The sequence below is a fragment of the Protopterus annectens genome, chromosome 7.part0 (assembly GCF_019279795.1).
Source record: "Protopterus annectens isolate FY-2018-M chromosome 7.part0, PAN1.0, whole genome shotgun sequence".
NCBI classification, from domain to species: domain Eukaryota; kingdom Metazoa; phylum Chordata; order Ceratodontiformes; family Protopteridae; genus Protopterus; species Protopterus annectens.
In genome coordinates, this window is record NC_056739.1 from 1,287,596,799 (window position 1) to 1,287,622,814 (window position 26,016).

The 26,016-nt window shown below is 43.7% G+C and overlaps 1 protein-coding gene across 1 annotated transcript in view; it reads left to right on the forward strand.

Moving 5' to 3' along the window:
* UBA3 (ubiquitin like modifier activating enzyme 3) overlaps positions 1-26,016 on the forward strand; it is a gene marked incomplete in the record, with an annotated part of 1,621,434 nt that overhangs the window by 1,455,419 nt on the left and 139,999 nt on the right. The window contains 1 exon segment of the mRNA XM_044077904.1: positions 18,163-18,217. Coding sequence (XP_043933839.1) covers positions 18,163-18,217 — 55 coding nt within the window.

Sequence of the window (26,016 nt, forward strand, 5' to 3'; positions counted from 1 at the left end):
AGCTTGACATCCCAACTGAACATCCTGCTCCCAGCAACATACATCTCTTGTCAAGACAGTGTGCTAGCAGATGTCCTGGAGTAACCCCATGAATGGACTTTGAACAAAGAGGTTTTCCAGATAGTCACCCTTCAGTGAGGCACCCCTTAAGTAGATCTTTGTCACCTTTCCACCATCTGCTCCCCCAGTTCTGCAGCAGGGACCCTCGTTCCACATCTTGGAGGCCAAATTAAGTGGACAAGGAAGTTCCTCTATGCTTCTCCTTCTCTGCAGCTTCCAAAAATTCTTCTCAAAATACAAATGGAAGTACCTAAACTCTTTTTACTGGCACTATTTTGGCTAAGACAGCATTGGTTTTCCCTACTGTTTTACTTGACAGAGGGAAATTACTAGAAAATTCCTCTTCAACTGGATATATTAACTGAGCAAAGAAGATTGCTGCTCCCCCCAAATTTTCTAGGTCCATACAGAGTGTATATTTACATACAAATTGGGACAGAATGGTGAGGGCTTAGGTTTGTGGCCCTAATTGAAGTGGTTGTCCTTTTTTCCCCCTTCTGTTTCTAGAGTGACTACAGAAGCTCCTGTTACTTCCACTTCTTCTGCTTCTTCCCTGGTACTAGTAATGAGAGTATTGAGGCTGACTCTCTTCCTGGTGCTATTTGTCAGCACTGATGGGACTTTTTTTCTGTTGGCATTGATCAAACTTGATTCTGACTCCTTGAATGCTTTGATCCACTAGGTCCAACATTACTAGCATTAGTGGTTCTTCAAACATGTCGGCACACACATACAAATAAACACACGTGCACTTTGCAGTGTCTGCATTGTCGGAATTTGTTCCACCTGTGCTATCCTCAACATCAGGCCCAGCACTGGTACCAGGACAGAGATTTGCTGACTGTGTCAACATCTTTTAGGTCAGCTTGGGCATTAGGATGAAAAATCTCGAGCAGTCTTGACCCCCATAAGTTAAAGGTCTGGACAAGGTTATTGCAACCAGTTGGGTTGTTAGATCCCAGAGAGGGCACCCTCAACATCAGCTCTGACTCCGAATACCTTGTACTTTGGAACATTGGCCCTTTAACTTCCCAACAGGGCATGTAAGTGAAATGCTGCTCCACAAGTCTAGGATGTCTGAAGATGAAGCATCTCCTGAAATTTGGATGAAGGAGGAGGTACCTCGACCCCAGAGTGGTATTTTGCACCCCAGCCACCAATTTTTATGAAGGGGAGGCATCCCGTGGTCTCCTTCCAGATGACTCCATATTTGGGGAGATACTTGAGCTTGTGAGACACAGAGGGTTCTTGGCTAGTAGACCCAACCTCTTCAGAGGAAAAAAATTCTAAAGGAAACACTTCACAGTGGTCCATCTCTACAACTGCATGATTGATTTAGTTGTGGACGTGGCATGGCAAGAGCCCAATGTGCCAAAACCTATCCCAAAGAAAACTGGATCCGATCTTCCAACATCCCAAGGACCGACAAACATTGAATAAGGCACCTCTTCTGGATTCCAGTCTATTAGCAGCTGTGACCAAATGACAGGCCTTTGATTAGAGACCTTCAGGCCATCCCACCCCACACCCACCTGAAACAGTTTCTTCAGCCCTGGATTCTGTAGGGAAGTGAGTATATACATTAGGTACTTTTGCCATCCAGGTGTTAAATTAGTTAATTTATCTGACACACAACATGTTTTCAATGAGACTTTGCAGCAGTGATAATAGACATCTTGGAAGTTGCCACACTGTGACTTGTACCACAAACTAGAGTCTTGTCCAGCATGTTATCACTCCATGAGGCTTATCCACAACACAACAGGTACAGTAATAGTTGTGGCCAGGTCAGGCATAACCATGAGTAGAGATGCCTGGCTCAGTTTTTGTGGTTTCTCAGAAAACTTCAGGGTGCTCTTTCTCAATGCCTCATATATGTCCTTTGTATTCAGACTCTAGGTGAAAGACAAAAACTATGCAAGAACAAGCAAGAAGGAGCATGTTTGAGGCTGTAGGAGTAAACTTCTCTACTCCTCAATGGATCTTCACGAGGAACCCGAAGTGTGAAGAACTTGTGGTGACACAAGACACTACAGCAGTCATTTGACTGACTGGCTCATTTGAGCTTGAATACAAATTTGTGCGGTTTCATGAATTTCACGGACACCACCCTCCCTAGAGACAAAGGCGTTTGCATAATCAAGGATTCCAAAGCCTCCCCCCTAAGAACCAGCTGCCTACCTCTGGAGGCATCGGGAAGGGTCAAACTTTTCTCCATCTCAGTGTGGCAGGTCAGCCATACAGGATAGATGGATTGGGGAAATAATTTCCAGAAGCTGTACAGTAATCCAGGCCAAAGGAGTTTGCCTCCTGAGAAAAGCACCATCTAAGAGTTCCACCAGACTAGAAGGGATCTGTGGTTTATTTATGTTTCTTTAGTCTTCATACAAGTAATGGACCTTATGCCTATTCTGGACCTAAACAACCTAAACTGTGTGCAGAAAGTCAAGTCAGTGCTTCTGTGCCTTCAGGAAGGGGGTGGGGTATGCTGTTTGGATTTCCTTAATGCCTGTCTGGATATAAAATTTGCTGAAATATTCAGTGAGTTATTGTAGTTCAGAGTAACAGCCAGTCACTATTTATTTATGACTCTATCATTTGGTCTTACCACAGCCCCAAGGATGTTCACTCAGCTGAGACTGCAGAGAATCAAATTGTTCTTGTACCTAGATAACTGGCTCCTAGCTGTCCACACAAAGGAAGTCACTATTTCAAGCAAGACCCTGATTCCTTACAGCTTCTTTCTGCCCTTGGGAATATCGGTGAACACTGCAAAGTTCCATTTAGATCCATCACTTGCACAGTTTGCATCTCACCTCAGACAGAATTCAGTCCATTTAGGAAGTGGTTCAGTTTCCTTTGCAACACAACAAACTATCAGCAGCAGTGTGACTAACTGTCTTGGATCTCTTAGCTGCATCTGTCCACTTATGTCCCTTTTGCAGCAGAACTCCTTGTAAAGGTCTTTGGTCTCATGGCTGCAACTGTCTGTTTTGTCCCTTTTACAAAGTTACATGTGAGGGTTTTGCAGTGAGCACTACATATTCAGTTGTCTGTCCCTGGATTCTGTGGCACTGATTATTCCTATCTCAAGAATGAGCTGCAAGCATCTCCTTGTGGGTTCAACTTCACAGCCTAGAGAAGGGAAGTCCTTTCAGCCCTCCCTTCCCCATGGTTACATTAACCATGGATGGGTCACCCCTAGGATGAGGAGGGTGTTGTTTAGGGCAGGCAGTCTAAGGAAGGTGGATTAGGTGGATTTAACAAGAGACCACTTTTACATGTAGGTATACTGAAGATTAGGGTGATTCTCCTGTTAGGTCCTACAGAGCTACACATTTCCCAGGGTGCAGTTGCTGTCTTCTCTGATAATAGTCTGAAATCTATATCTTTAAGCAGAGAGGAGCCTTTTCATATCCCCTGTGTTTGAAGACATTGATGCTGTGAGAATGGGAAACAATCATTCGTTGCTTTCTGATAGCAGTGTACATTCCCAGTCAGGTCACCTCTGTAATGGACAGGCTCAGCAAATGCCTGTTGATGCCACCTGAGTGATTCCATAAGTTCAGTGACAGCTCAAGTGATATTCTGCCATTGGAAAGAGAGCCCAGTTGCAACTTTGTTGCCTTCCTGACCAATTCCAGGTGCAAAAGCATTGTCTTTCCTAATCCCTCAAAAGGTCAGACATAGTAGGGCACTCTTACACTTCAGTGGCCATAGGAATTGCTGTGTGTATCCCCCACCACCACCATTCTCACTGTTAATTCAAGTTTTTCCAGAAAGCCAAAATGTGCAAGACCAAAGACATTCCCATAGCCCCATTCTGGCCTCCCCTATTAAGGAAATGACCTCTTCTACAGCCTCACCCAGTTCTCCTGACCATCCATCTGAGAAGCCTCACCCACACTGTCAAATTAACTGCATGGTTTTTCCAGTTCCTTTGATGGACAAGGACTCTGCATACTTAGTGTGGTCCATTCCTGTGCAGACCAAAAGCCTTGTATTAGAAAGACATACAAAGTGAAGTGGGCAAAATTCTCTCTGTGCTGCTCAGAAGTGGTTTGATCTTTTTACTGTCCCCATTCCTGTTATTCTACAATTTGTTGCTGGCATGTTTAACAAGAGATCCAGCTTCTTTGAGAGTACACTAAGTTATTTTCAACTTCCACAAAAGCTTTACTTCTTCATCCTTAACATCCATAATGTTCTGTAAACTTTTGCTGCAAAGCATTTTCTACTGAGACTGCCCTCCAAAAGTATTGCCCTCTGTCAGAGTTAATTTTTTTTCCTGGGGAGAGTTTCTACTTGGACTGACTGCCACAGCAGAACTGAAACACTTATCTTGGAAGACATGCTCCTAGTGGTAATAAGATCAGACAGGAGGATTGCCAAGATGCATGCCCTCTGTTGCCGCTCTCCATATTTAATTTTCTGTAATGGTAGGGTATCTATGAGAACTAACCCAGTCTTTATGCAAAAAGCAGCCTCAGACTTGAACCTCGACTATTCTGTTAATCTCCTTATTTTCCCTGAAATTACCAGCAAAGATAAATACAAATTGTATTGTCTAAATCTTTGCTGATCGTTGGTTCTACATTCACAGAACCAGGGATCACAAGAATGATCAGCTTTTTATATGCTTTGCCATGATCAGACTAGACCAAGAGATATCTGAAGTTGCATTCCAGGTGACTATCTGAATATCTTTGTGTCTAGCAATAAGACTATAACCAGGTAAATCAAGGGCTGATTCCACAAGAGCCAAGCCTAATTCTGTGGCCTTTTTCAATCATTTCATTGCTGAATGACATTTGTGCTACTGAACATGGGTTTTACTGCTGACTTTTGTAGGACAGTATAAGCTGGATGTAATCTCAAGATCCAAGTCTTCCTTTAAAACCACCGTCCTCTAGGGAATTCTTTAGTTTTGCACATGGTGGTCAGCTGGACTCTGTCCTGTTTTTAAAGTGATTGGATCGTGTCAGGAAAGTTAAGTACTTCATTCATGATCCATGTCTGTCCATGACTGTATACCCTCTTGAGGACCTGCTCCTTGTACTCAAAATACCCCTTCGCAACGACCTAGTCAGGTGTTCCAGAAGACTTTATGGGGTATTGCAGTTTTGTGTTGGAGGTGTGTGTGTGTGTGTGTGTGTGTCTCTCTCTCTCTCTCTCTATATATATATATATATATATATATATATATATATATATATATATATATATATATATGTATATATATATAATGTAAAATGGAGAGATTTTTTTACATATTTACATTCGTGTATATATATATATATATATATATATATATATATATATATATATATGCACACACACACACAATGTATAAGTGATTATCATTCAGCCCAGGGCAGTCTTAATCTGAAAAAGAGATGGAAATATGGTACATTATATGAGCGAGAGGAGGAGTCAGAGCTTGGAAAATCCCATGGCTGCTGAAGGATGTGTCATCTGCAAAGACTAGTCCTTGTCTTTTGAAATGGATGGACTTTGATCGTGACTGTTAATGGTTAAGTATTTTAACTTCTGTTTATGTTCAAGCTAAAGGTAAAAGCAAAATGGAACAGGATAAGATTACTCGTAAAAATGTTAGTGTTTGGTATACAATGTAATGGCCCATATGCAACCCTAAATATTTATCTACTACTGTATAATCACTTTTGGAAAAAAAACTAGGAGCATGTGAATCCTTTAATGATTGCAAGTGAACTCGCACAGTGAAGGTGTTGATTGCTCCTTCAGAGCCCATGAAGGTGTCGAGTGGTGATCTCCAAGGATCTCTCTTTGCCAAAAAAATGCAATACTGTCACATTCCATAAACAGTCCCTTCCTCTAGCTTATAGTATAGGCAACACCCAGCTTCAAAATGAGAATAAAGTGAGAGATTGTGTAACATGGGTGGGATAGTTCCCTCTCTTTTGACTGTTATGTTGCAGTGGTGGTTAGAAAATCATTTTACCTTGTGTATTTCATTGCAAAATATACATCTTCAGGATTGAAGGAGTCATCACCCCCTTGTATTCTCACTGAATATAGAGAGCCTCCTTTGGGATGTTTTGGCACTAGATACATCAAGCAACAGGAAAGACCACAGAGGTTCCTAATTGTATACTTCAAGAGCTTAAAAAAATAAGCTACCAGGAGAGACTGGGAAGCATGGCCCCTGTGTTCAGTATCCTATAGACTGCTTAGGGTTGTTATGTATCTCGCTTGTCAGGTCATAAGAGATCCAGTGCTATACCTTCATAAATCAAACAGTCATACAAATACTAGGATCAGAGACCTAAATCTACTTGAAACAAGATGGGGAAATTATGTCAGCATGTGCCCTCTTCTCTGAAACAACCTTTCTCCCTAAAATAAGCAGTTTGATTCACTGTCTTTCTTCAAAAGAGAGGTAAATAATTGGATGGGCGTTCAAAAATTCACTCTTAGTTTGCACTGGCCATCCTTGAAAAGGGCGGTAAGGTGGATATTGGCAAAATGTTAATGGCCTCCTGACTCATTTAAGTTGCATTTTCAATGATTTTATAATCCTCCAGTAAGAAGTGTTTGTGTGTGTACTACATTAAATGAATTATTGCTGTAAGGAATTTTTTTGCAATCTGTGAAAAAAGTTGAGATGAAAAAGATGACTGACTATGAGTAGCACAAGAGTAAAGTATACTATAATCAAGTACACCATGATAAGTGTAGACAAAGTGTGTGGGATACCTTAGAACTAGGTGATGCAGAAAAAAATGCCAATCTGAAGGTAGTAGTAGAGGAAATTACTCTTGCTGTTTAGTACAGAGTTCAAATACTGGAAGTGGAACACAGGTCCCCCCCCCCCCTTGTCAGGCATACTAGGGAGGGGGAGGCAAAGCCCACCACAAAAGAACTTAATCTTGATCTTGTACCTTAACTCCACAGTTCAAGTATGAATAATTATCCCTTTTTTTTCTTGTACTGTTGTGGCCACTTTGCTCCTCCCCTTCTCATTGTTACAGTGAGTGAGTACATATCTGATGTTCTTCATGTTTCACTGTTGCAGTCCTCACACTTGGGTTATCTGCCTGCAGGTAGCCCTCAGTCAGCCCGAATACCAGAGACCTAGTATTTCTGTGTCTGTTGCTGTCGCTCCAGGACTGATGTCAGGTCATCAGGGGTCTAAAAACAGGCAGCCAACGCCATTACACCGGTCTTTTTTGCCGAGGAGCCTGTAGCAGAAGCAGTTCGCACAAGTGCCGGTCGGCCGCTACCTGAGTTTTTTGTTTACAAATTGACTCATCCTGAAGTCTTCTAAAGCTAAGTACCCCGTTGGGGATCCTTTTTTCTTGCTCTAACCAATGTCAGAAAAAGTTAACAATTGTCTTGCCTGTGGAAAGCAAATACCACACCAAGATTTTCATTCTTACTGCGTCACCTGTTTAGGCCCAGACCACGACGTACCTCGCTGTCGGTTTTGTGCCTTGTTCAATGCCCGAACCATCCGTCGTCGGGCCCTTTTTGCTGCTAAATACGTTTGTTCTCGATCTCCGTATTCTGAAATGGCTTCGGTAAGCTATCTGACTACCGATATTCTGAAAAAACTTAAGGATAAAGACAGAAACCGACCGCACAGGTCCAAAGCTGCCAACAACGCTTCCATTAAGCTGGTCGTCAGTCTGCCGGTACTCAGTGAGGAGCTTTTGCAGCCCCTAATGCCTGCTTAAATGGATTTGCAGGCCTCTACCGAGACCCGTTAGGAGTCCGGTATGCCGTGAGACTCCTCTTCGACTATGGAACTTGCGGATGTCTCTACCTTGGATGGGTCCGGAGATGCTGAGCAGGCACCAGCTTCTGAGAAAGTACTTCACATTATCGACGTTTGACACAAACTGACAACTTCTTTCACATCTTCAGTGCTGTCTAAAACTACAGAGTTTCTAAGACCAAGAGTACTCGCTACTCCTAGAAAACTGAAGACCCAAGCGCATGCACCTGCTCCCTTGCCACAACATCAAATGCTTAAAATGGCAGAAGACCTTATTATGCTGACTAGGGGAAGCCAGCCTTCCCCTGCTAAGAGGAAAAGAGACCAGTCCCCAGCAGCCTCAACAGACCAAGAATCCGACGACCCTGAGGCATCTGATTATGAAGACATGCCCTTATCTGCTTATGAGGATTCAGATGCAGAGGAATCCATTCCATCTGCCTCTCCTCCAGAGGACTTTTCTTTTGGTGAAACCCTACATACTTTAAGAGAGCATTTCCATTGAGAATGTCAAGACTATCCTCAAGCCAAAAAGATACTCAGAGAATTTCTCGATTTGCCACAACATAGGCCTTTAGCAATACCCCCAGTCCTGGATGTTGTGGATGATGTCTTTATGGAATCCAGTTTAAGTCCTGATACTTTACCCCCTGCTCCTAGGAAACCAGACAGGTACTACAAAGTACCTGACTCTCACAAATTCCTTTTCAAAAATCCTACTGCTGAGCCAGAGGTCATCTCCCAGGGGCCTAAAGGCTTTGGACAGATGGGGTAAGAAAGTATATACCTCTGCAACTCTCGCCATTAGGGCTTTGAATTGTCAATTTCACATGCTGAAGTACCCAACAACATGTTATGGAACTTAAGCAAAAAATAGCTACCTTTACAGACTGTGCAGAAAATAAAGAATTGCAAGATCTTATGCATTCTGCAAGCCAAGTCAACAAGCATACATTGCAGTGTGGCTTTGATGCCCTAGAAGCATCTTGTAGGGCAGCAGTCAGTGGTTCTGTACTGAGAGGGCATGCCTGGCTTAAGGAGCAGACCTTGCCAGACCATGTCAAATCAAAGTTATTAAACGCTCCTTTGAACAAGGGCAATCTGTTTGGCACCATAGCAGAAGAGGTTCTTAAAAAGATGGAAGAAAAAGCTAAATCTATGCAGACAGTCAAAGAATTTTTGCAAGTACAGCCTCCTAGATTCAGTAGGTGTTGCCTATCGAAACATTGGTCCTTTCCAGCCCCCTCAAGGCCATCTCAAGCTAGACCAAAGGGAAACAGACCCCCCCCCAGACTACAGTGTCAGGGTATGCAGAGATCTAAGCAGTGGAGTGCCTCCGCCTCTAAAGCAGGGAGTGCTAAGCCACCGCCTTATGGAAAGAATTCCCAGTGACTTCTCTACTGCACTCCCCACCTCTGCCCAACCTCTTGTGCCTCTAGGAGGAAAACTTGCCCTTCATGCAGAAAACTGGATTTCCATCACCAAAGAATATTGGGTCCTCAGCATTTTATCCTGAGGTACAAATTCTACTTCCATTCACTGCCAACCCCAACAGGGTGCCCAGACCTTTCGCCAAACCAACGGGCAGAGGCACAAAACCAAGTTCAATCCCTACTAGCTATAAGGGCGATTCAACCTGTTCCTGTGGAACAGATAGGTCAAGGTTTCTATTCCAGACTTTTCCTAGCACCCAGAAAGGAGGACACTTGGCACCCAATCCTAGATCTTTCAATTCTCAACACATTCCTGGTGGTACCAAAATTCAAAATGCTCACCCTGCAGCAGCTTCTGCCTATGCTAGCCAAAGATGCCTGGTTAGCCACCCTAGACTTAAAAGAAGCCTATCTGCATATCCCTGTAAGGGTGTCATGCAGGAAATTCCTACGCTTCAGGGCAGGATCTATGCATTATCAGTTCTCTGCACTTCCCTTTGGCTTCTCCACTGCTACCAGTGTATTCACAAAATGCTTGGCCCCAGCCATTGCATACTGCAGACAGAGAAATATTCAAATTTACCCGTACTGCGACGACTGCCTGATTCAGGCAAACAGTAAATGCTGCTGCAGCACCTGACATTTGTCAAAAACCTTCTAACCTCCCTGGGGTACACCATCAATGAAAAGAAATCAAAACTAGTCCCCAGTCAAAAGATTGTAGTCCTGGGAGCAAGCTTGGACACAGCATCCCAGATGGCATACCTCACTCAAGAAAAGCAAGCCTTTCTGACAGACTATTTCACTCTAATGGCCACCACAACCCAGCTGCCTGCAAGGAAAATCCTGCAGACCCTAGGGTTCATTGCCTCATGCATCCTACTAATTCCATATGCCAGACTGCATATGAGGAAACTTCAGTGGTACTTGAAACGTATTTGTTGCCAACATTCTCAGGACCTGGAAACAGTCATTCCTATCATACCCTGTCTAAGGACAGAGTTTCTTTGGTGGGCAGCAGCATGCGACCACAACAAGGGACTGCCCTTTACTCAACCCCGCGCCGTCCAGACCCTAACCACAGACGCATCAGACTATGCCTGGGGGGCACACATGGACGGCAAGTGCATTCAGGTCCACTGGAGCCCAAGTCAAATTCATCTGCACATCAACCTAAAAGAGATGCTAGCTGTGCAGCATGCTCTGACAGCCTTCAGATCCCTACTCTCTCCAGGACACCTGCTAATAAAAACAGACACCACCACAGTGATGTGGTGCATCAACAAGCAGTGGGGAACCCACTCTGAGGGCTAGCCATGGCCCTGTGGAACACGGCCTTAGACATGCAGGTCGATCTGCAAGCTCAATTCTTGCCAGGCAAATAAAACTCACTGGCAGACGCCTTAAGCAGAAATCTCCTAGACCCACATGAGTGGCAATTAGAGCCCAGCACCTTCAACCTTTTGATTCAGAAATGGGGGATCCCAGAGGTGGATTTCTTTGCCTCCCCCTGTAATCACCAGTTCAGCAAATTCTCCACCAAGACACCTCACAGCAGGGCCTGGAAAGTGGATGCCCTATCCTTCCAGTGGGTAAACCTCTCAGTCTATGCCTTTCCTTCTCTGCTCCTTTTCCCAAGAGTATTGCTCAAGATAAGACATGACAGACCAAGGACAATTCTAATTGCCCAGGACAGGCCACACCAGCACTGGTACCCACTCCTGCGCAGCCTGTCACCAGTGCCACCCTGGCACCTACACCAGAACTCAACCCTGCTCTCTCAGCAGGGAGGCAGATCTTGCATCCGCAACTGCAAACCCTAAATCTTGCAGCCTGGCTTATTCCTTGAAATCTCCCCCAGTAACCAGCCGGATGTCATCCTTGAAGCCAGAAGACCCAGTACAAGGAAATCCTATGCTGATAAGTGTAAAAGGTACTGCTCCTGAATTCAGTCTAAAGGAGAGGACACAACTCTGTCCTTCCTGCCTCTAATCCTGTATTACTTAGCTGATCTACTCCACAGAAGCCTATCCTTCTCCTCCATTAAGATCCATGCCTCTGCAATTTTGGCTCATTACAACACTAAGCTGCCTGTCTTCTTTCACCCTCTTCTCAAACAGTTCCTGAGAGGATCAAACAACTTAAGGCCACCAAGTAGAGCACCCACCCCTGCTTGGGACCTTAACTTTGTACTGGAAAAGCTCACGCTTACCCCCCCCCCTTTGAGCCTGCAGCGTCAGCAGAGTTAAAACTCCTCTCTTGCAAAACAGCCTTACTTCTGGCTATCACTTCAGCTAAAAGAGTGTATTAGCTACAAGCACGTATGGCTGTGGAACCCTTCATTATTTTCCATGCTGACAGGGATTCCCTCAGGACTGAGCCCTTCAGGAAATCTAACCAATTACTAGTCAGCTTTGCACCAGGGGCAGAGGGCAAGGTCATTTCTAAGCAAACCATTTCTAAATGGATAGCACACTGCATCCATTTCTGCTACAAACACCATGGGAAACCAACCCCTCAGGGTGTCAGAACACATTCCACTAGGGCAACTTCTACCTCTACAGCATTACTCTAGGGAGTCCCTACCAGGGACATCCTGGAAGCTGCTACCTGGAGTTCTGTACATACCTTCACCAAGCATTACCACCTGCCTATCTTTTCCAAATCCAGGGCGGGTTTTGCAGCAGCAGTCCTGCAAGACATACTAGCCAGCCTCAACTCTTCTTGACTGCCACCCTTCCTCAGCTTTGGGAATCTACCCAAGTGTGATGACTGCAACAGTGAAACATGAAGAACATAGTACAGTTTTGTACACTTACCGTAAATGTAGATGTTCGAGTGTATTCACTGTTGCAGTCCTGGTTTCCCTCCCTCCAGCCCCCTTGTCTCTCTCTCTCCTTCTCTGTGTTTAATACTTGCCCCTTTCAGGGGTTATTGGTATTGGTATTTACTTTTTACTGGGGGTGTTTTTTCACCACCATAACTTAGCTCCCTATTTGGGGGGCTCCTGACATTTGGGGCAAGAAAAACTGATGTAATGGCATTGGCTGCCTGTTTTTATACCCCTGACAAACTGACATCAGTCCTGGAGAGATAGCAACCAACGCAGAAATACTAGGTCTCTGGTATTCAGGCCAACTGAGGGCTGCCTGCAAGCAGATAACCCAAGTGGGAGGACTGCAACAGTGAATACACTCGAACATCTACATTTATGGTAAGTGTACACAACTGTACTTTATTGATGGCAATCCTCAGATAGCTTCAGTGATGATGTTCTTCATTCCACATTGCTGCAGTCCTTACTTATGGGTAGTCCGCTGTCCTCGGTCGGCCCGAATACCAAAGTATTAGGCTGACGTCGGTCATGGGCGCTCAGATCTGACACCAGAGCGTCAGGGTATAAAAGCGCATGACCGACGTCATATCCTCAGTCTTTTTTGCCGCATGGTCCGATGCAGAAGCAGCGTTGCAAGTGCCGTTCGGCGTTCTGAAATTTTTGAATTCTGAGTTTCAGACCGAAACCAAGTTGGGCTAAGTACCCCGTTGGGGAATATTTTTGTTTTTTCTTGCCTCAGTTAATTCCGGATGTCAGAAAAAGTGAATCATTGTATTTCTTGTGGGAAACAGATACCGCATAGGGATTGTCACTCTCTTTGCATTCCTTGTTTGGGACGGACCACGGCGTAGTTGGTGTCGGTTTTGTGCTAGGTTTAATAAGCGCACTATAAAAGAAGGTTAGATTGTGCTAGGTTAGTCTTTGGTAAGCGGTGTAATTATAATATGCCGTCGGATCCTCCGGCCGCTTCCGAAGAAGCGCAAAGACAAATCCTTGAAACCTAGACAGGTTGATTCGTCCGTTTCGGACGCCGGTCCTGCAGAAGCTACAGTAGAGCAGGTGGATCCGGCTGAAGTTTCTGTTGAGTCTCAGGGGGAAACTTTGATTTTGCAGGATGTGGCCTCCCAGGAGTCAGGTCAGGCTGAAGGAGCCTCTCAAGTTACTGTTCTCCCTTCTATGCCTAAGGTGGTTAGGCCTTCTGCTTCTATTTCTAAGGCTTCTTCTAAGGGCAGGTCTGTTTTGCCTTCCTCTGGTGTCCCTCCAGGTACTTCAGGGTCTGTGCCTAAAAAGCACATGCTTAAAATGGCAGAGGATTTGATTGCTTTAATTAGAGGTTCTATGCCCCCTCCTGATAAGAGGCCCAGGGTGGAGCCAGAGTTGGAAAGTTTGGATCAGGCCTCTGATGACTCAGAGTCTTCTGCTGAAGATATTCTAGATTTTCTTCCTTATTCGGATTCCGATGCAGAGGATTCCACTCCTTCTGCTTCTCCTCCAGAGGATTTTTCATTTTCAGAAACTCTGCATTCCATGAGGGAACATTTTAAGTGGGAAGGACAGGATTTCTCTGATTCACGGAAGAGGCTTAGGGAATTCTTGTTTTTACCACAGCATAGACCCTTGGCTATACCTCCTGTTTTGGATGTTGTTCAAGATGTTTTCTCGGAGGCTTCCCTTAATCCAGATTCTTTGCCTCCTGCGCCAGTTAAACCGGACAGATATTACAGGGTGCCTGAGGCTCATAAATATCTGTATAAGAGTCCTAGGGCGGACCCAGAAACTATTAGTCAGGGGCCTAAGGGTGTTAGAGCCTCTGTTGTAAAGAATCCGGTTTCTCTAGATAAGGAAGCTAGAGCTTTGGATAGATGGGGTAAGAAGGTGTATACCTCTTCTACTTTAGCAATGAGGGCTTTAAATTGCCAGTTTCATATGTTGAAGTATCATAATTTCCTCCTTTCTCAGCTAAAATCTAAAGTGGATGCTTTGGCAGAGGGCATAGAGTGTAAAGAATTGCAGGATTTAGTACATGTTTCTGAACAGGTGGGTAAGCATTCTTTGCAATGTGGTTTTGATGCTGTACAGGCCTCTTCTAGGGTGGCTGCCACTGGTTCAGTTCTTCGTAGGCACGCCTGGCTTAAGGATCAGAATTTGTCCGAGCATGTTAAAACTAGAATTCTGGATGCCCCTTTACAGTCTGAAGTTTTGTTTGGTCCCCCTGTGGAGTCGGTTTTGAAGAAAATGGAAGACAAGGCTAAGTCTATGCAGACTGTTAAAGATTTTTTGCAGGTGCAACCTCCAAAGTTTAGTAGAAATTGGCCTACTAAGGGGTGGACCTACCCTTCTTCTGATTCTCAATCTAGGGGTAGATCTAGGCGTGGCAGGGGCAGAGCTCACAGTACATTCAGGCCTAGAACTTGGAGTTCTCCTGCACAATCTGCAGGTGAGGGCAGGGGCCAGTCCTTTCGTAAACAGGCCCAATGACCTGCATTTTCAGCTGCCAGATTCTTCTTGCCTGGCAGCTCCTTTGGGAGGAAAGTTAGCACTCTTCAAGCAAAACTGGCTTTTAGTCACCCAGGACAAATGGGTATTGGACATTATAAACCGAGGCTACAAGTTTTATTTCCATACATTGCCTCCTTTCAAAGGCATGCCAGACGTTCCTCCTCGGCAAAGGATAGAGGCTCACAAGCAGATTTCTTTGCTTCTTCAAATATGAGCTATACAGCCAGTTCCTCTGTCAGAAGTGGGACTAGGATTTTATTCTCGCCTGTTTCTTGTACCAAAGAATGGGAACTCGTGGAGACCAATTTTGGATTTATCTATCCTCAACACTTATCTGGACATTCCAAAGTTCAAAATGCTGACGTTACAACAGCTTTTACCTCTGTTGGGAAAAGATCACTGGATGGTAACTCTGGATCTCAAAGAGGCTTATCTTCATGTTCCTATCAGGCCCAGTTGCAGGAGGTACCTGTGTTTTCGGGCTGGAAATTTACATTATCAGTTCTCTGCATTGCCCTTTGGCTTATCTACTGCGCCCAGAGTGTTCACAAAGGTTCTGGCTCCAGTGATTGCCTTTTTCAGGTTAAGAGGAATACAGATTTATCCTTATTTGGACGATTGCCTGATTATTGCACAACACAAAGACGAACTTCTTCATCATCTACAGTATGTGATGGTAGTGTTAAGATGCCTAGGGTATTCTGTGAATGAAACAAAGTCCAGTCTAGTACCCTCTCAGGACATGTGCTTTCTGGGTGTGAGACTGAATACAGCTTCCCAGATGGCTTTTTTGACCCCGGACAAACAAAGAAGCCTTTCTCTTTTTTTCCATCAAATATCTCTACAGTCCAGGCTGACTGCAAGGACAGTCCTTCAAGCCTTGGGGTTCATGGCATCTTGTATTCTGGTGCTTCCCAATGCCAAACTGCATATGAGGGAGCTTCAATGGTATCTCAAAAATGTATGGACACAACACTGCCAAGATCTAGACACTGTCATTCCGATAATACCTTGCATTCAGAAAGAATTTTTGTGGTGGGCTCAGGAATGTCACCTAAACAAGGGACTCTCTGTGACCCGACCAGAGGCGAGTCAGATTCTAATGACAGATGCCTCGGACAAGGCTTGGGGAGCACACCTCAATGGAAAATGGGTGCAAGACACGTGGCCTGTCAGACTTCAACATTTGCATATCAACTTGAAGGAGATGTTAGCAGTTCAATTTGCATTGATGGCTTTCAAGGATTTACTTCACCCAGGACAGGTGTTGATTCAAACAGACAACACTACTGTCATGTGGTACATCAACAAGCAAGGGGGAACCCATTCGTACCCTCTTTGCAGGCAAGCGATGATTTTGTGGGAGACTGCTCTCAGCTTACACCTCAATCTTCAGGCAAGGTTTCTACCAGGAGCACAGAACTCCTTAGCAGATGTGTTGAGCAGACAAATTGTGGATCCTCACGAGTGGAAATTGGATCCTCATGTGTTTCAAAAGTTGACAGTGTTATGGGGGACTCCAGACATAGATCTGTTCGCTTCTCCACTAAATTACCAGTTGCCAAAGTTTTGCACAAAAAGGTTTCATCCCACAGCTTGGAAGGTGGATGCTCTATCATTCAGTTGGAGCAATCTTCATGTCTATGCCTTTCCACCTCTGCCTCTCATTCCCAAGGTACTCCTGAAGGCCAGAATGGACAAGCCATCCATGATTCTGATAGCGCCGGATTGGCCTCGACAGCACTGGTACCCACTACTGAGGAGTTTAGCAGGAGCCTCCATGGCCTCTGCCTTTGATTCCGCATCTTTTGTCTCAGGAGGGCAATCACTTCCTCAATGTCAAGATTCAGTCTCTGCATCTCACAGCCTGGCATATTCTGTTTTAGACCCTGGAGGGTCTCAGCTTCCACAACAAGTTTTGAATGTTATTTTGGAGGCCAGAAGGCCTAGTACAAGGAAAGTTTACGCAGATAAATGGAGGAGATGTTCTCTTTGGAGCAAAGCAAAGGACTTTGATGTTTCCAAGCCTGATTTAAGTGTTTCTCTTCAATATCTTACTGAGTTATTGGACAAGGGTTTGTCTTTCTCCTCGATAAAGGTTCATGCTGCAGCCATTTCTGCTCACTATGACTGTGACCCTCCTTTATTTTCCCATCCTTTGTTTAAGCAATTTCTTAGAGGGGCAAAGAACATAAGACCCCCACGTAGAGCTCCTACTCCTGCTTGGGATCTCAATTTTGTGTTGGAAAAACTTACTCTACAACCTTTTGAGCCTGCAGCTACTGCCGAGTTAAAGTATTTATCATGGAAGACTGCTTTTTTGTTGGCCATCACCTCTGCAAGAAGGGTTTCTGAATTACAGGCCCTTATGGCAGTGGAACCTTTCCTGATTTTTCATAAGGATAGGGTATCTTTGCGTACTAATCCTTTCTTTATGCCTAAAGTGGTTTCTAGTGTGGCCTTGAACCAAACTATTCATTTGCCTACTTTTTATGCAAACCCCCAAAATAAAGGGGAGAAGATTTTGCATACTTTGGATATTCACAGACAGTTACGTTATTATTTGAGCAGAACCAAGGGGTTCAGGCAGTCTCAGCAGTTGTTTGTTTCTTTTGCTTTGGGTTCTCAGGGGAAACCTGTTTCAAAACAAACTATTTCTAAATGGATTGGGTTGTGTATTTCTTTCTGTTATTCCCATCATGGTAAGGAGGTTCCGGCTGGAATCAGACCTCATTCCACTAGAGCTACTGCCACTTCTACTGCCTTTCTAAGGGGAGTAGCTACAAAAGATATTTTGGAAGCAGCCACTTGGAGTTCAGTACATACTTTTTCCAAGCATTACCACCTTCCTCTTTATTCTAAGTCTAGGGCTGGATTTGCCTCTGCAATATTAAAGGGCATTTTAGCAGCCCCTAATGCTTTATGATTTTGCCATCCTCCCTTTACCTCTGCTTTGGGATTCTACCCATAAGTAAGGACTGCAGCAATGTGAGATGAAGAACATAGTACAGTTTTGTACCTACCATAAATGTAGATGTTCAAGATCCACATTGCTGCAGTCCAATTACCCTCCCTCCTTCCCTCTGCAGTTTGGCATCGTAATATGGTTTGCGTGATGGTTGTTGTTGGGCATGTTTTTGGGAGGTATCCTGTTTTTGGGCTGTGGCCTTTCTTTTTAGGGCCTTCTGACATCTGGGGCAAGAAAAGACTGAGGATATGACGTCGGTCATGCGCTTTTATACCCTGACGCTCTGATGTCAGATCTGAGCGCCCATGACCGACGTCAGCCTAATACTTTGGTATTCGGGCCGACCGAGGACAGCGGACTACCCATAAGTAAGGACTGCAGCAATGTGGATCTTCGAACATCTACATTTATGGTAGGTACAAAACTGTACTTTTCCTTACTTGTCTTACAGATGCATTGTTTTTTAGTTTTTCTATAATTTTTTTTGTTTGTTAAACATGTTAAATCGATACCGGTTTCTTTGCTAGGAATGTTTTTTGAGTAGTTTGAGTGTGTTCTGTCATTATACTTCAGGTACTGTGATGCCATGTAATTTTTCTTGTTTCAGACTGTCACGTCAATTGAAGAAAAAACAAGACCAAATCTTACCAAGACATTGAAAGGTAATAAAACAAAGTGTTTGTCAGAAACTTGAAATGTGGCTGATATCAGAACATTGCATTGTTCTTGGATTTACAAGAAGGATGTGAGGGGATTATATAGGCGTTTTTTTTTTTTTTTTTGGAAAATGTCTATAAACACTCATTCATACCCGTCAGTTTAGTCCAAGTAATGGACTTCAGAATGTTGAGTTCAGAACATCACAGTAATAAACCTGCAAGAGTGCCACAATGCCAGTTAGCCTAGGGAAATACGTTTTTGTATTTCTAGCAAGAGTATGTGTGGTAGGAGTAAAGGTTAGGGTTGGAGTTAAGGTTAGGTATGTGTATTTTTTTTTTTTTTTTTTAGAGTTAGTATATGCAAGTAAGCCTGCTGTAGGGGAAGGAATCCCCCACTCCAACCCTTTCCCCATCACTGTGCATGGTAGTTTTTTTTTAGTGTATTTCACTGTCAGTATTTCTCTGTGCAGTGCTGTAGGGCATTCATTCTTTTCCCTTCCAGTATTTTGTGGTTCATTGAACAGCTTCTCTAATTCTCAATGTTAGGGCTCATGGCAGCTACCATTCTTCAGGTCTCATTAGCAAAGGATTTCTGCATGACAGTTTTGCAGTAGACCCTCCTTGTTTGGTGGTTTCATGTGGAGGATCCCAAAGATCAATTCAATCCTTTGTTCAAAGCCTGCTTCTGTTGAGTCTGTTGTGGTGCCTACAGCTACCAAATTTGAACAGAGGGATGTGCCTTTAACCCTCTCTTACCCAGAGTCACAGATGGTCGTCTTGCACATAATCGTCCTGGAGTTGAGTGGTTCTGCGGGTATTGTAGGTGCAGTAGCAGTTCACGCAATGTCTGTGATGTGGTGTATCGATAAACAGGAAAAACCAAATCTTGTCCCCTGTTTCAGGATGCTGTGAGTGTTTGGGAATGGGCTATTCTGTCACACTTTGTAATAGCAATGCCACTCCTAGTCAAGCCAGCTCTTTAGTGGACCGGCTGAGTGGGTGTCTTCTGATGCCATAAGACAGATGTCCTTCCTTATCACTGTTGCAGTAATCTTTAACCTGGGATAGCCTGCTAAGGATAGCCTAACATCCAGCCAGCACACCAAAGCCTTTGCACCTTCTTGGCGTCGTACATCAAACGTATGTCCTACACCAAGGCATAGGGTACATAGTAACACATGGACACCTAATTCTCAGAACTACTTTGCCACCAGTCTGAATGCTCTTTCTGTTTGTCTTTACACTGTTCACTGAGCTGGTTCATCTACCGCCACTTATAAAGATAAGTTCCTTCCTTTATTTTTTCTTCCTTGTTTGTTTTTATGTCATCCAGGAAGGGAAATTAGTGTGGGAGGCAGATTCCCCATGAATACAGACGTGAGAAGTGCCTTTTTTGTTTAGGTGCTACGCACAACCGGACTTAGTGTGTCTGATGTCTATCGAGCATTTGTTCCTAAAACACTCCACCGCTGTTTATTTTCCCCTTCTATTATCTGGTAAACCAACATAAGAAGTTATTGACCCAGTGTACCATGGCCAAAGTCACCTGACCTAAAGTTCAGCCACCTCTTAAGAAGGAAAAAAAAAGCATGTACTGAATCTGCTTGCTTATCCGTCTGGCCCTGACATCTCCCGTGGGTTGGATGAAGAACACAAGGACAGGCTGCTGCTGACACTAATTCCCTCTGCCACGACCCAGTTGGAGACCAGTATGGCGCTGCTTATTGGCATGTCTACTGAGGTTGTGCATATGCCTGGTACAGATATTGGGGGGGGGGGGCAAGGCTTATTATATCTGAAGGGCCTAGGAGGATTCCCTAAATTTTAGTTGGGGAAGAGTTATCTGGTACCCTTAGTGAATCCAGACAGGTGTTTAACCCTCCTAGATTTGTCAAAGCAGATGTTCCTTTAAAAAAGAAATAAAAAAACAAATGTGGCTATTGTGGCTAAAATTCCTCACAAAGTGCGTCAAGATTTTACTCAAGGGCTCAAGATTTTACTCAAGGGCTCTTTAATGCCATCCTGGCTCTGAAACACCCTCAGAGATGGTCATTCCTTGCTGCTGTTCCCTGGTTATCCACCTCATCTGAGACCACTAGATTCTGAGTCTTTTGATGAGGAGTTGTACTCTGGTGAAGAATCCTTAGCATATTCCTCACAGATACGGTCCTGTCTGGTTTTTGGGTCTGATAAAGATTTTTTGTTGCTTAACTCTCTTTCCAAAGAATTATCTTGTGGGGATACAGTAGTTTATATGATTGAAAACTTTAAGTGGGATTGTTCCCAAGTCTCAGAGGTCCAAAAGTGGTATTATGAACTCTTGCAAATAGACTCACCCAGACCTTCTGCAGTTCCTCTTATTTTTAGCTGCCCTTCTGGACATATTTACAATAGATTTGATCCTGCTGTGGTTTTCTTGTCCACATATAAGCCATCCAAACTGTTTTCCTCTTCCAAGCTTTTGCCTTCTGACAAGGATGGACATGCTGTGGAAGGATATGGGAAAAGTGTGTATTTCTGCTACTTTAGTATTTAGGGCCATCAGTTATTAGATCCACATGACTAGATATGTCCTAGCTCTTCTCTCCCAGCTGGGGGGGGGGGGGGCTGACATACCTTATTTGGACAGTTCTGCTTTCTCTCTTGACTTCTGCCTTATCTAGAGCAGCTGCATCTGGTTCTGTTATGAAGAGATATTCCTAGTTGTTCTTGTTTGCTTTACGTGAGGACATTAAGATGACATTTTTTAATTTTCTCTTAGACAACCAGAATTTTTTTAAAATTGCTGCTGCAGCGTTGTTTAAAACACTGCAGGATAAGGGCAAGTCTATGCAGAACCCTCAAACAAATTTGGTTTCTCCTGTACTTAAATTCCAGAGGAACAATCCTTCAAAATTTCTTGTCCATAGGCAGCCTAGACAATCTGCTTAGAAGTAAGAGGGTTTCTAAGTGGATTTTCCCAGAGAAACCCTCTCAGAATTCTACATTCCAAAAACCTCCTTTCCTGGTAAATGTGCATCTGTCTGACATCCAACCTCACCTCACCTCACCTCCCCTCCCCCCCTGCTGTATTTCTCTGTCCTTCAGGCTGAGTCTTTTCTTTCTTGTTTGGCAGCAGATAACCACAGACACCTGGGTTCCCTCTATTATTCAATAGATTGGCAGTCCCTTCCTCTATTTTCTGGAATTCCTCAGCTTACTCCTTCCCATCCCCCCAATTTTTGTGTGGTCCTGCGGGATGTGGTAGATGAGGCAACAATGCAGCATGTTCCCTTGACTCAACAGGGGATAGGTTTTTATTCCAGATTGTTTCTGATTCCCAGGAAAGAAGAGTCATGGTGGCCTATTCTAGACCTGTCTTATCTCAACACCTTTCTCAATGTTGCTTCCTTCGGGATGTTGTTTCTTTAGACCCTTTCCCTCTTACTTCCCTTGACTTTTCTGGTCTCCCTGGATTTGAATGACACAACTCCGTATTCCTGTTTCACCCCATCTTCTGGAAAATATTTTGTTTGTTTCTTCCTCTTATTGTCCATTTTCTGCTTGGCCTTTTGGTCTTTATACAGCTCCATGAGTATTTACCAAATGTCTGACCCCAGTAGTAGCTTTTTGTAGACTTCAGGGAATTCAGATAGTCCCTTATCTGGATGACCTGATTTAGGCTGCCTCTTAGCAGCTTCTGCTTCAGAAGCTACACTTCGCTATGGTTCTGCTGAGCAGTGTAGGATTCACCCTCGATCTCAAAAAGTCAGCGCTAACTTCCTCTCATTGCCAAGTATTTTGGGTTGTAGGATTCAGTCCATCCTAATATTGGCTCCTCTTCCTCCTCCCACAGTAATTTCTTTTACTGCCTATTTCCAGTCTCCTCATCCAAATCTTCCTTCAGGGGAATTTCTCTGAGCCTTGGGGTACATGACATTCACCAATTCCCATGGTTCCTTTGCCAAACTCCACATGTGGAAATTTCAGTGGTATCTTGAGACGGTCTCCAGCAATTCCACCCCTGGAGTTTCCAGTCCCTCTTTTACCTTGTGTCAAACTGTAACTCCGCTGGTGAATTCAGCAGATCTCCCTAATTCAAGTCAGGTTTCTCTTTGTATTCAAGAGCTGTACATGGATGCTTCTGATCAGGGTTAGAGAGCTTCCTCCTACAGTCTGAAAGTTCAGGTGCTGTGGTCACATCAACAAATATCAGACTACATTGACGTCAAGGAAGTGAGGGTTCTAATCCTAGCTTTTTAAGCCTTTCACTAAAGGTTTTTAGACATTACCACAGTCATGTGATACATCTACAGGCAGGGGAGGTGCAAAATCTTACCTTCTTGCAAGCTGGCTCTTCAGGCTTAAGATTCAGCAATCTGCTGTCTCTGATTCTTCAGGCGGTTTACATCCCTTCAGAGCACATTATAGTAGCAGACTGAGCAGGCCCAGGACACATCCTTATAATTGGATACTTCACAGAAGGGTGTGTCTGCATATTGTCCATAGGTGGGGGGGTACTCCTCAAGTAGATCTTTTTGCCTCTCCTGTGAACAGACATCTTTCTCAGTTATTTTCCAGAGTTCCAAGTCCACTGGCTTGTGAAGTGAACATCATGTCTTTTTCTTGTAGAGATGTTCCTATATGCCTAACCTCATCTTCCTCTACTTCCCTTTGTCTTGCACAGGATCTTGTGGGATACTTCCAAAATCTTGTTGGTGACTCCCTTTTGGTCAAGAAAGCACTGGTTACCCCCTTTTCTTTCACCTGGCCAGGGGCAGTCATCAGAAGTTGCCTCACAGTTTTGATTCCTTTCAGGCACCAATTTCCGTGAGGATGTGCTTTGGGATTTTCAGGAAGCCAGACAACCTACAAGTAGAAAATCCTGTGTGGCTACATGGAAGAGATTTTCTGTTTGGTGTCTGAAGCATGACCAGAATACTTTTTCTGTGGGGATTCTCGTGGTCCTTTCTGATTTGTGTGAGTTGCTCAGTGGTTTGATATATTCCTCTGTTAAAGCTCATTTGTCATTCATTTCTGCCTGCCAGGCCTTGAAGTCCAACTTTGGCTTCTCGTTTTGAAGTTAAACAATTCCTAAAAGGTGTCCTTCATATCAGGCCCCCAAGAAAGCCTACTCTTCCTTCTTGGGAACTTAATTTGTTCTAGAAAAGTTTGCTCCCTTTCAGAACCTGCATTTTCCCTTTCTTTGCAATATTGTAGTTGGAAGACTGTGTTGTTGCTGGCTCTTCTGCCAAGAGAGTTTCTGAACTGCAAGCCCTCATAGTGGTTCCTCCTTTTTTTTTTTTTGGTTTTTCATAAGGACAATGGTGTCTCTTCATAATAATCCTCCCTTTATGCCCAAGGTTAATGATTTGTCCTTGAATCAGTCTAGTCATATTTCCTCCTTTTGTTTTCCTTCTCCACAGTCTGCTAGTAAGAAGGTGTTACACACCTTGACATTGTAAGGACAACCCTGATATTACTTGGGTAAGGCAAAATGTGTCAGAAAATCTAAGCAATGTTTGGATTCCTTTCATGCTAGGAAATCTTGTTTGTCACTGCCTAAGTAAACAGTTTCCTTCAGGATGTTGAAGGCCATTTTGTTTTGTTACTCTTCATGGCAAGCAGCTTTCTTCTGTTTATGCTGATTCTGTCAGCACAGTAGCTGCTTCTGGTGCTTTTCTCAAGAGTTTGGATACTAGAGCCATCCTGGTGCCTGCTCCTTCATCTTCTGTTCACGCATTTACCAAGTATTCTAAGTTGGATGTCATTTACATGGCCAGGGCAGGATTTCCTTGGGCTGTACTTCATGGGTTTGTGGAGGGTTCTGTGCTTTCCTCCTTCCATACTTTGTAGTAGCTTTTGAACTCTCCCAAGTTAAAGAATACTGCAACAAAGATAAGGAAGGGCATGGTGCAGTTGTGTAATATCTTACCATAACAGCATATATTCTTCATGTTTCACTGTTGCAGTCCTGATTTGTGGGATTTCCTACCGTGAAAGCCCTTGGCCCGCCCGGCTACCAGAGAAAATGCTTTCTTCCTCCTAAAGCTGGCAGATGCCCTAACCAAAGACAGTATGCTTGGGTATATAGGGAGGCAGCGTACGTCATAAAACCAGTCTTTTCTTGCTGTTGCGGCAAAAAGCAGTGTTTCTGTGCGTCTGTCAGTCCGCACCAGACAGAAGTCATTGGAAAGATAAGTACCCTGTTGGAGAACTTTTTTTGTTTTAAACTCATGTCAGATAAAGTAAATAATTGTCTCCGCTGTGGTAAGCAAATCCCACACACACAAACTTCCACTCGCTTTGTGTCACCTGTTTAGACCCAGATCACGTCGTCCCTAGTTGCCACTTTTGTGCCCGCTTTAACTCTAGGACAATCAGATGTAGGGCCGAGATTTTAGCTAGATTCCTTATCATTGAATTTTCAACCTACAGGCAACGTAGAGGTTTACTAGAAAAAAATTTCAATTCAGCAAACAAATTAATAAGTTTAATAGTACAAAATATTACAAAACACTCCACAAAGTAAAACATAAAATGCTTAACAGAATCACCGTGTTTTTCTTCTCTGCTTGGGACTTTTTCAGATATTCATTAAAATCAAACACACTTCCTGTTTTAAAATGTACTATCCTATTAATTCAATATTGTTATCTCATAAATAATAAAACATAAAATTTATCAATAAGGAGCTAACTGCTCTACAAAATACTACTTGAAGCTAACAAATTGTATTAAACTACCATCAGATGTTCGTCAATATTAGCCATTTTTACATGCCCTTATCAGAGCTGTACTTCAACAATATATATGTATATATATTTGTGTGTGTGTGTGTGTGTGTATATATATATATATATATATATATATATATATATATATATATATGTATATATAGATAGATATAAATAATTGTCAATAAATTTACCTAAAAAGCGGAGTGTTTTGTAAGCATTTTATGTTTTGCTTTGTGAAGTGTTTTGTAATATTTTCTACTATTAAACTTAATTCATTCAGATCCGTCGGCTGAATTGAAATTTTTTTCTAGTACACCTCTACGGTGCCTGTTGGTTGGTGTATTTGGTTGCGATCTGTGACCACTTGGTTCAGGCACTGGTGGCAGCTTCTTATAATATTTAGCCTTGAATATTTCCATCAGGGTCCGATGGTGACCACTGGTCATTTGGAGTTTGAGCAACCTAGGCGCAAGAAGGATAAAGATAAGAGAACCAAGCTTAAGCCCTCGGACAACAACCAGTTTCCATCTGTTTCTCCTTCTAGGCTTGTGATTGATGAAGACTAGGTGTTTTTGCAGCCCATTCTGTATCTGAGGTGGTGGCGGAGGCCTCTGTCGAGACACATTTGGAGTCTGGCGTGCTGTCTGGTCCCTCTATTTTTGCACAGGCCCTTGCTTTCAGCTCGTCGGTTGGGTCTGGGGTCGCTGTGCAGGCCTTGGCTTCCGAAGAGCATGCTCCTTCTGGTGATGTTCCTTTGCAGCTTCAGCCTACCATTGTTTATCTTTCCTCTAGCAAAATAGACATCAGGACATCTGACACCCCCAGGCCCAAGGCCAAAGCGACTTCTAAGAAAAGTACTGCTGCATGGCCTTCACCTAAGCCTACTGGCTCCCTTTCTCAGGGATACTGACAGGACTTGGTTGTACTAACTAGGGGAAGACCTGATCTCAGGGGAAGACCTGATCTCCATAGTTAGGTCTAGACAAGCACACTGGGATGCCTTCCCAGGTAAAAGGAAAAGGGATCTTACTTCTGAAGCTTTCCCAGATTTTTTTGAATCTGATGAGGATTCAGACATAGAGG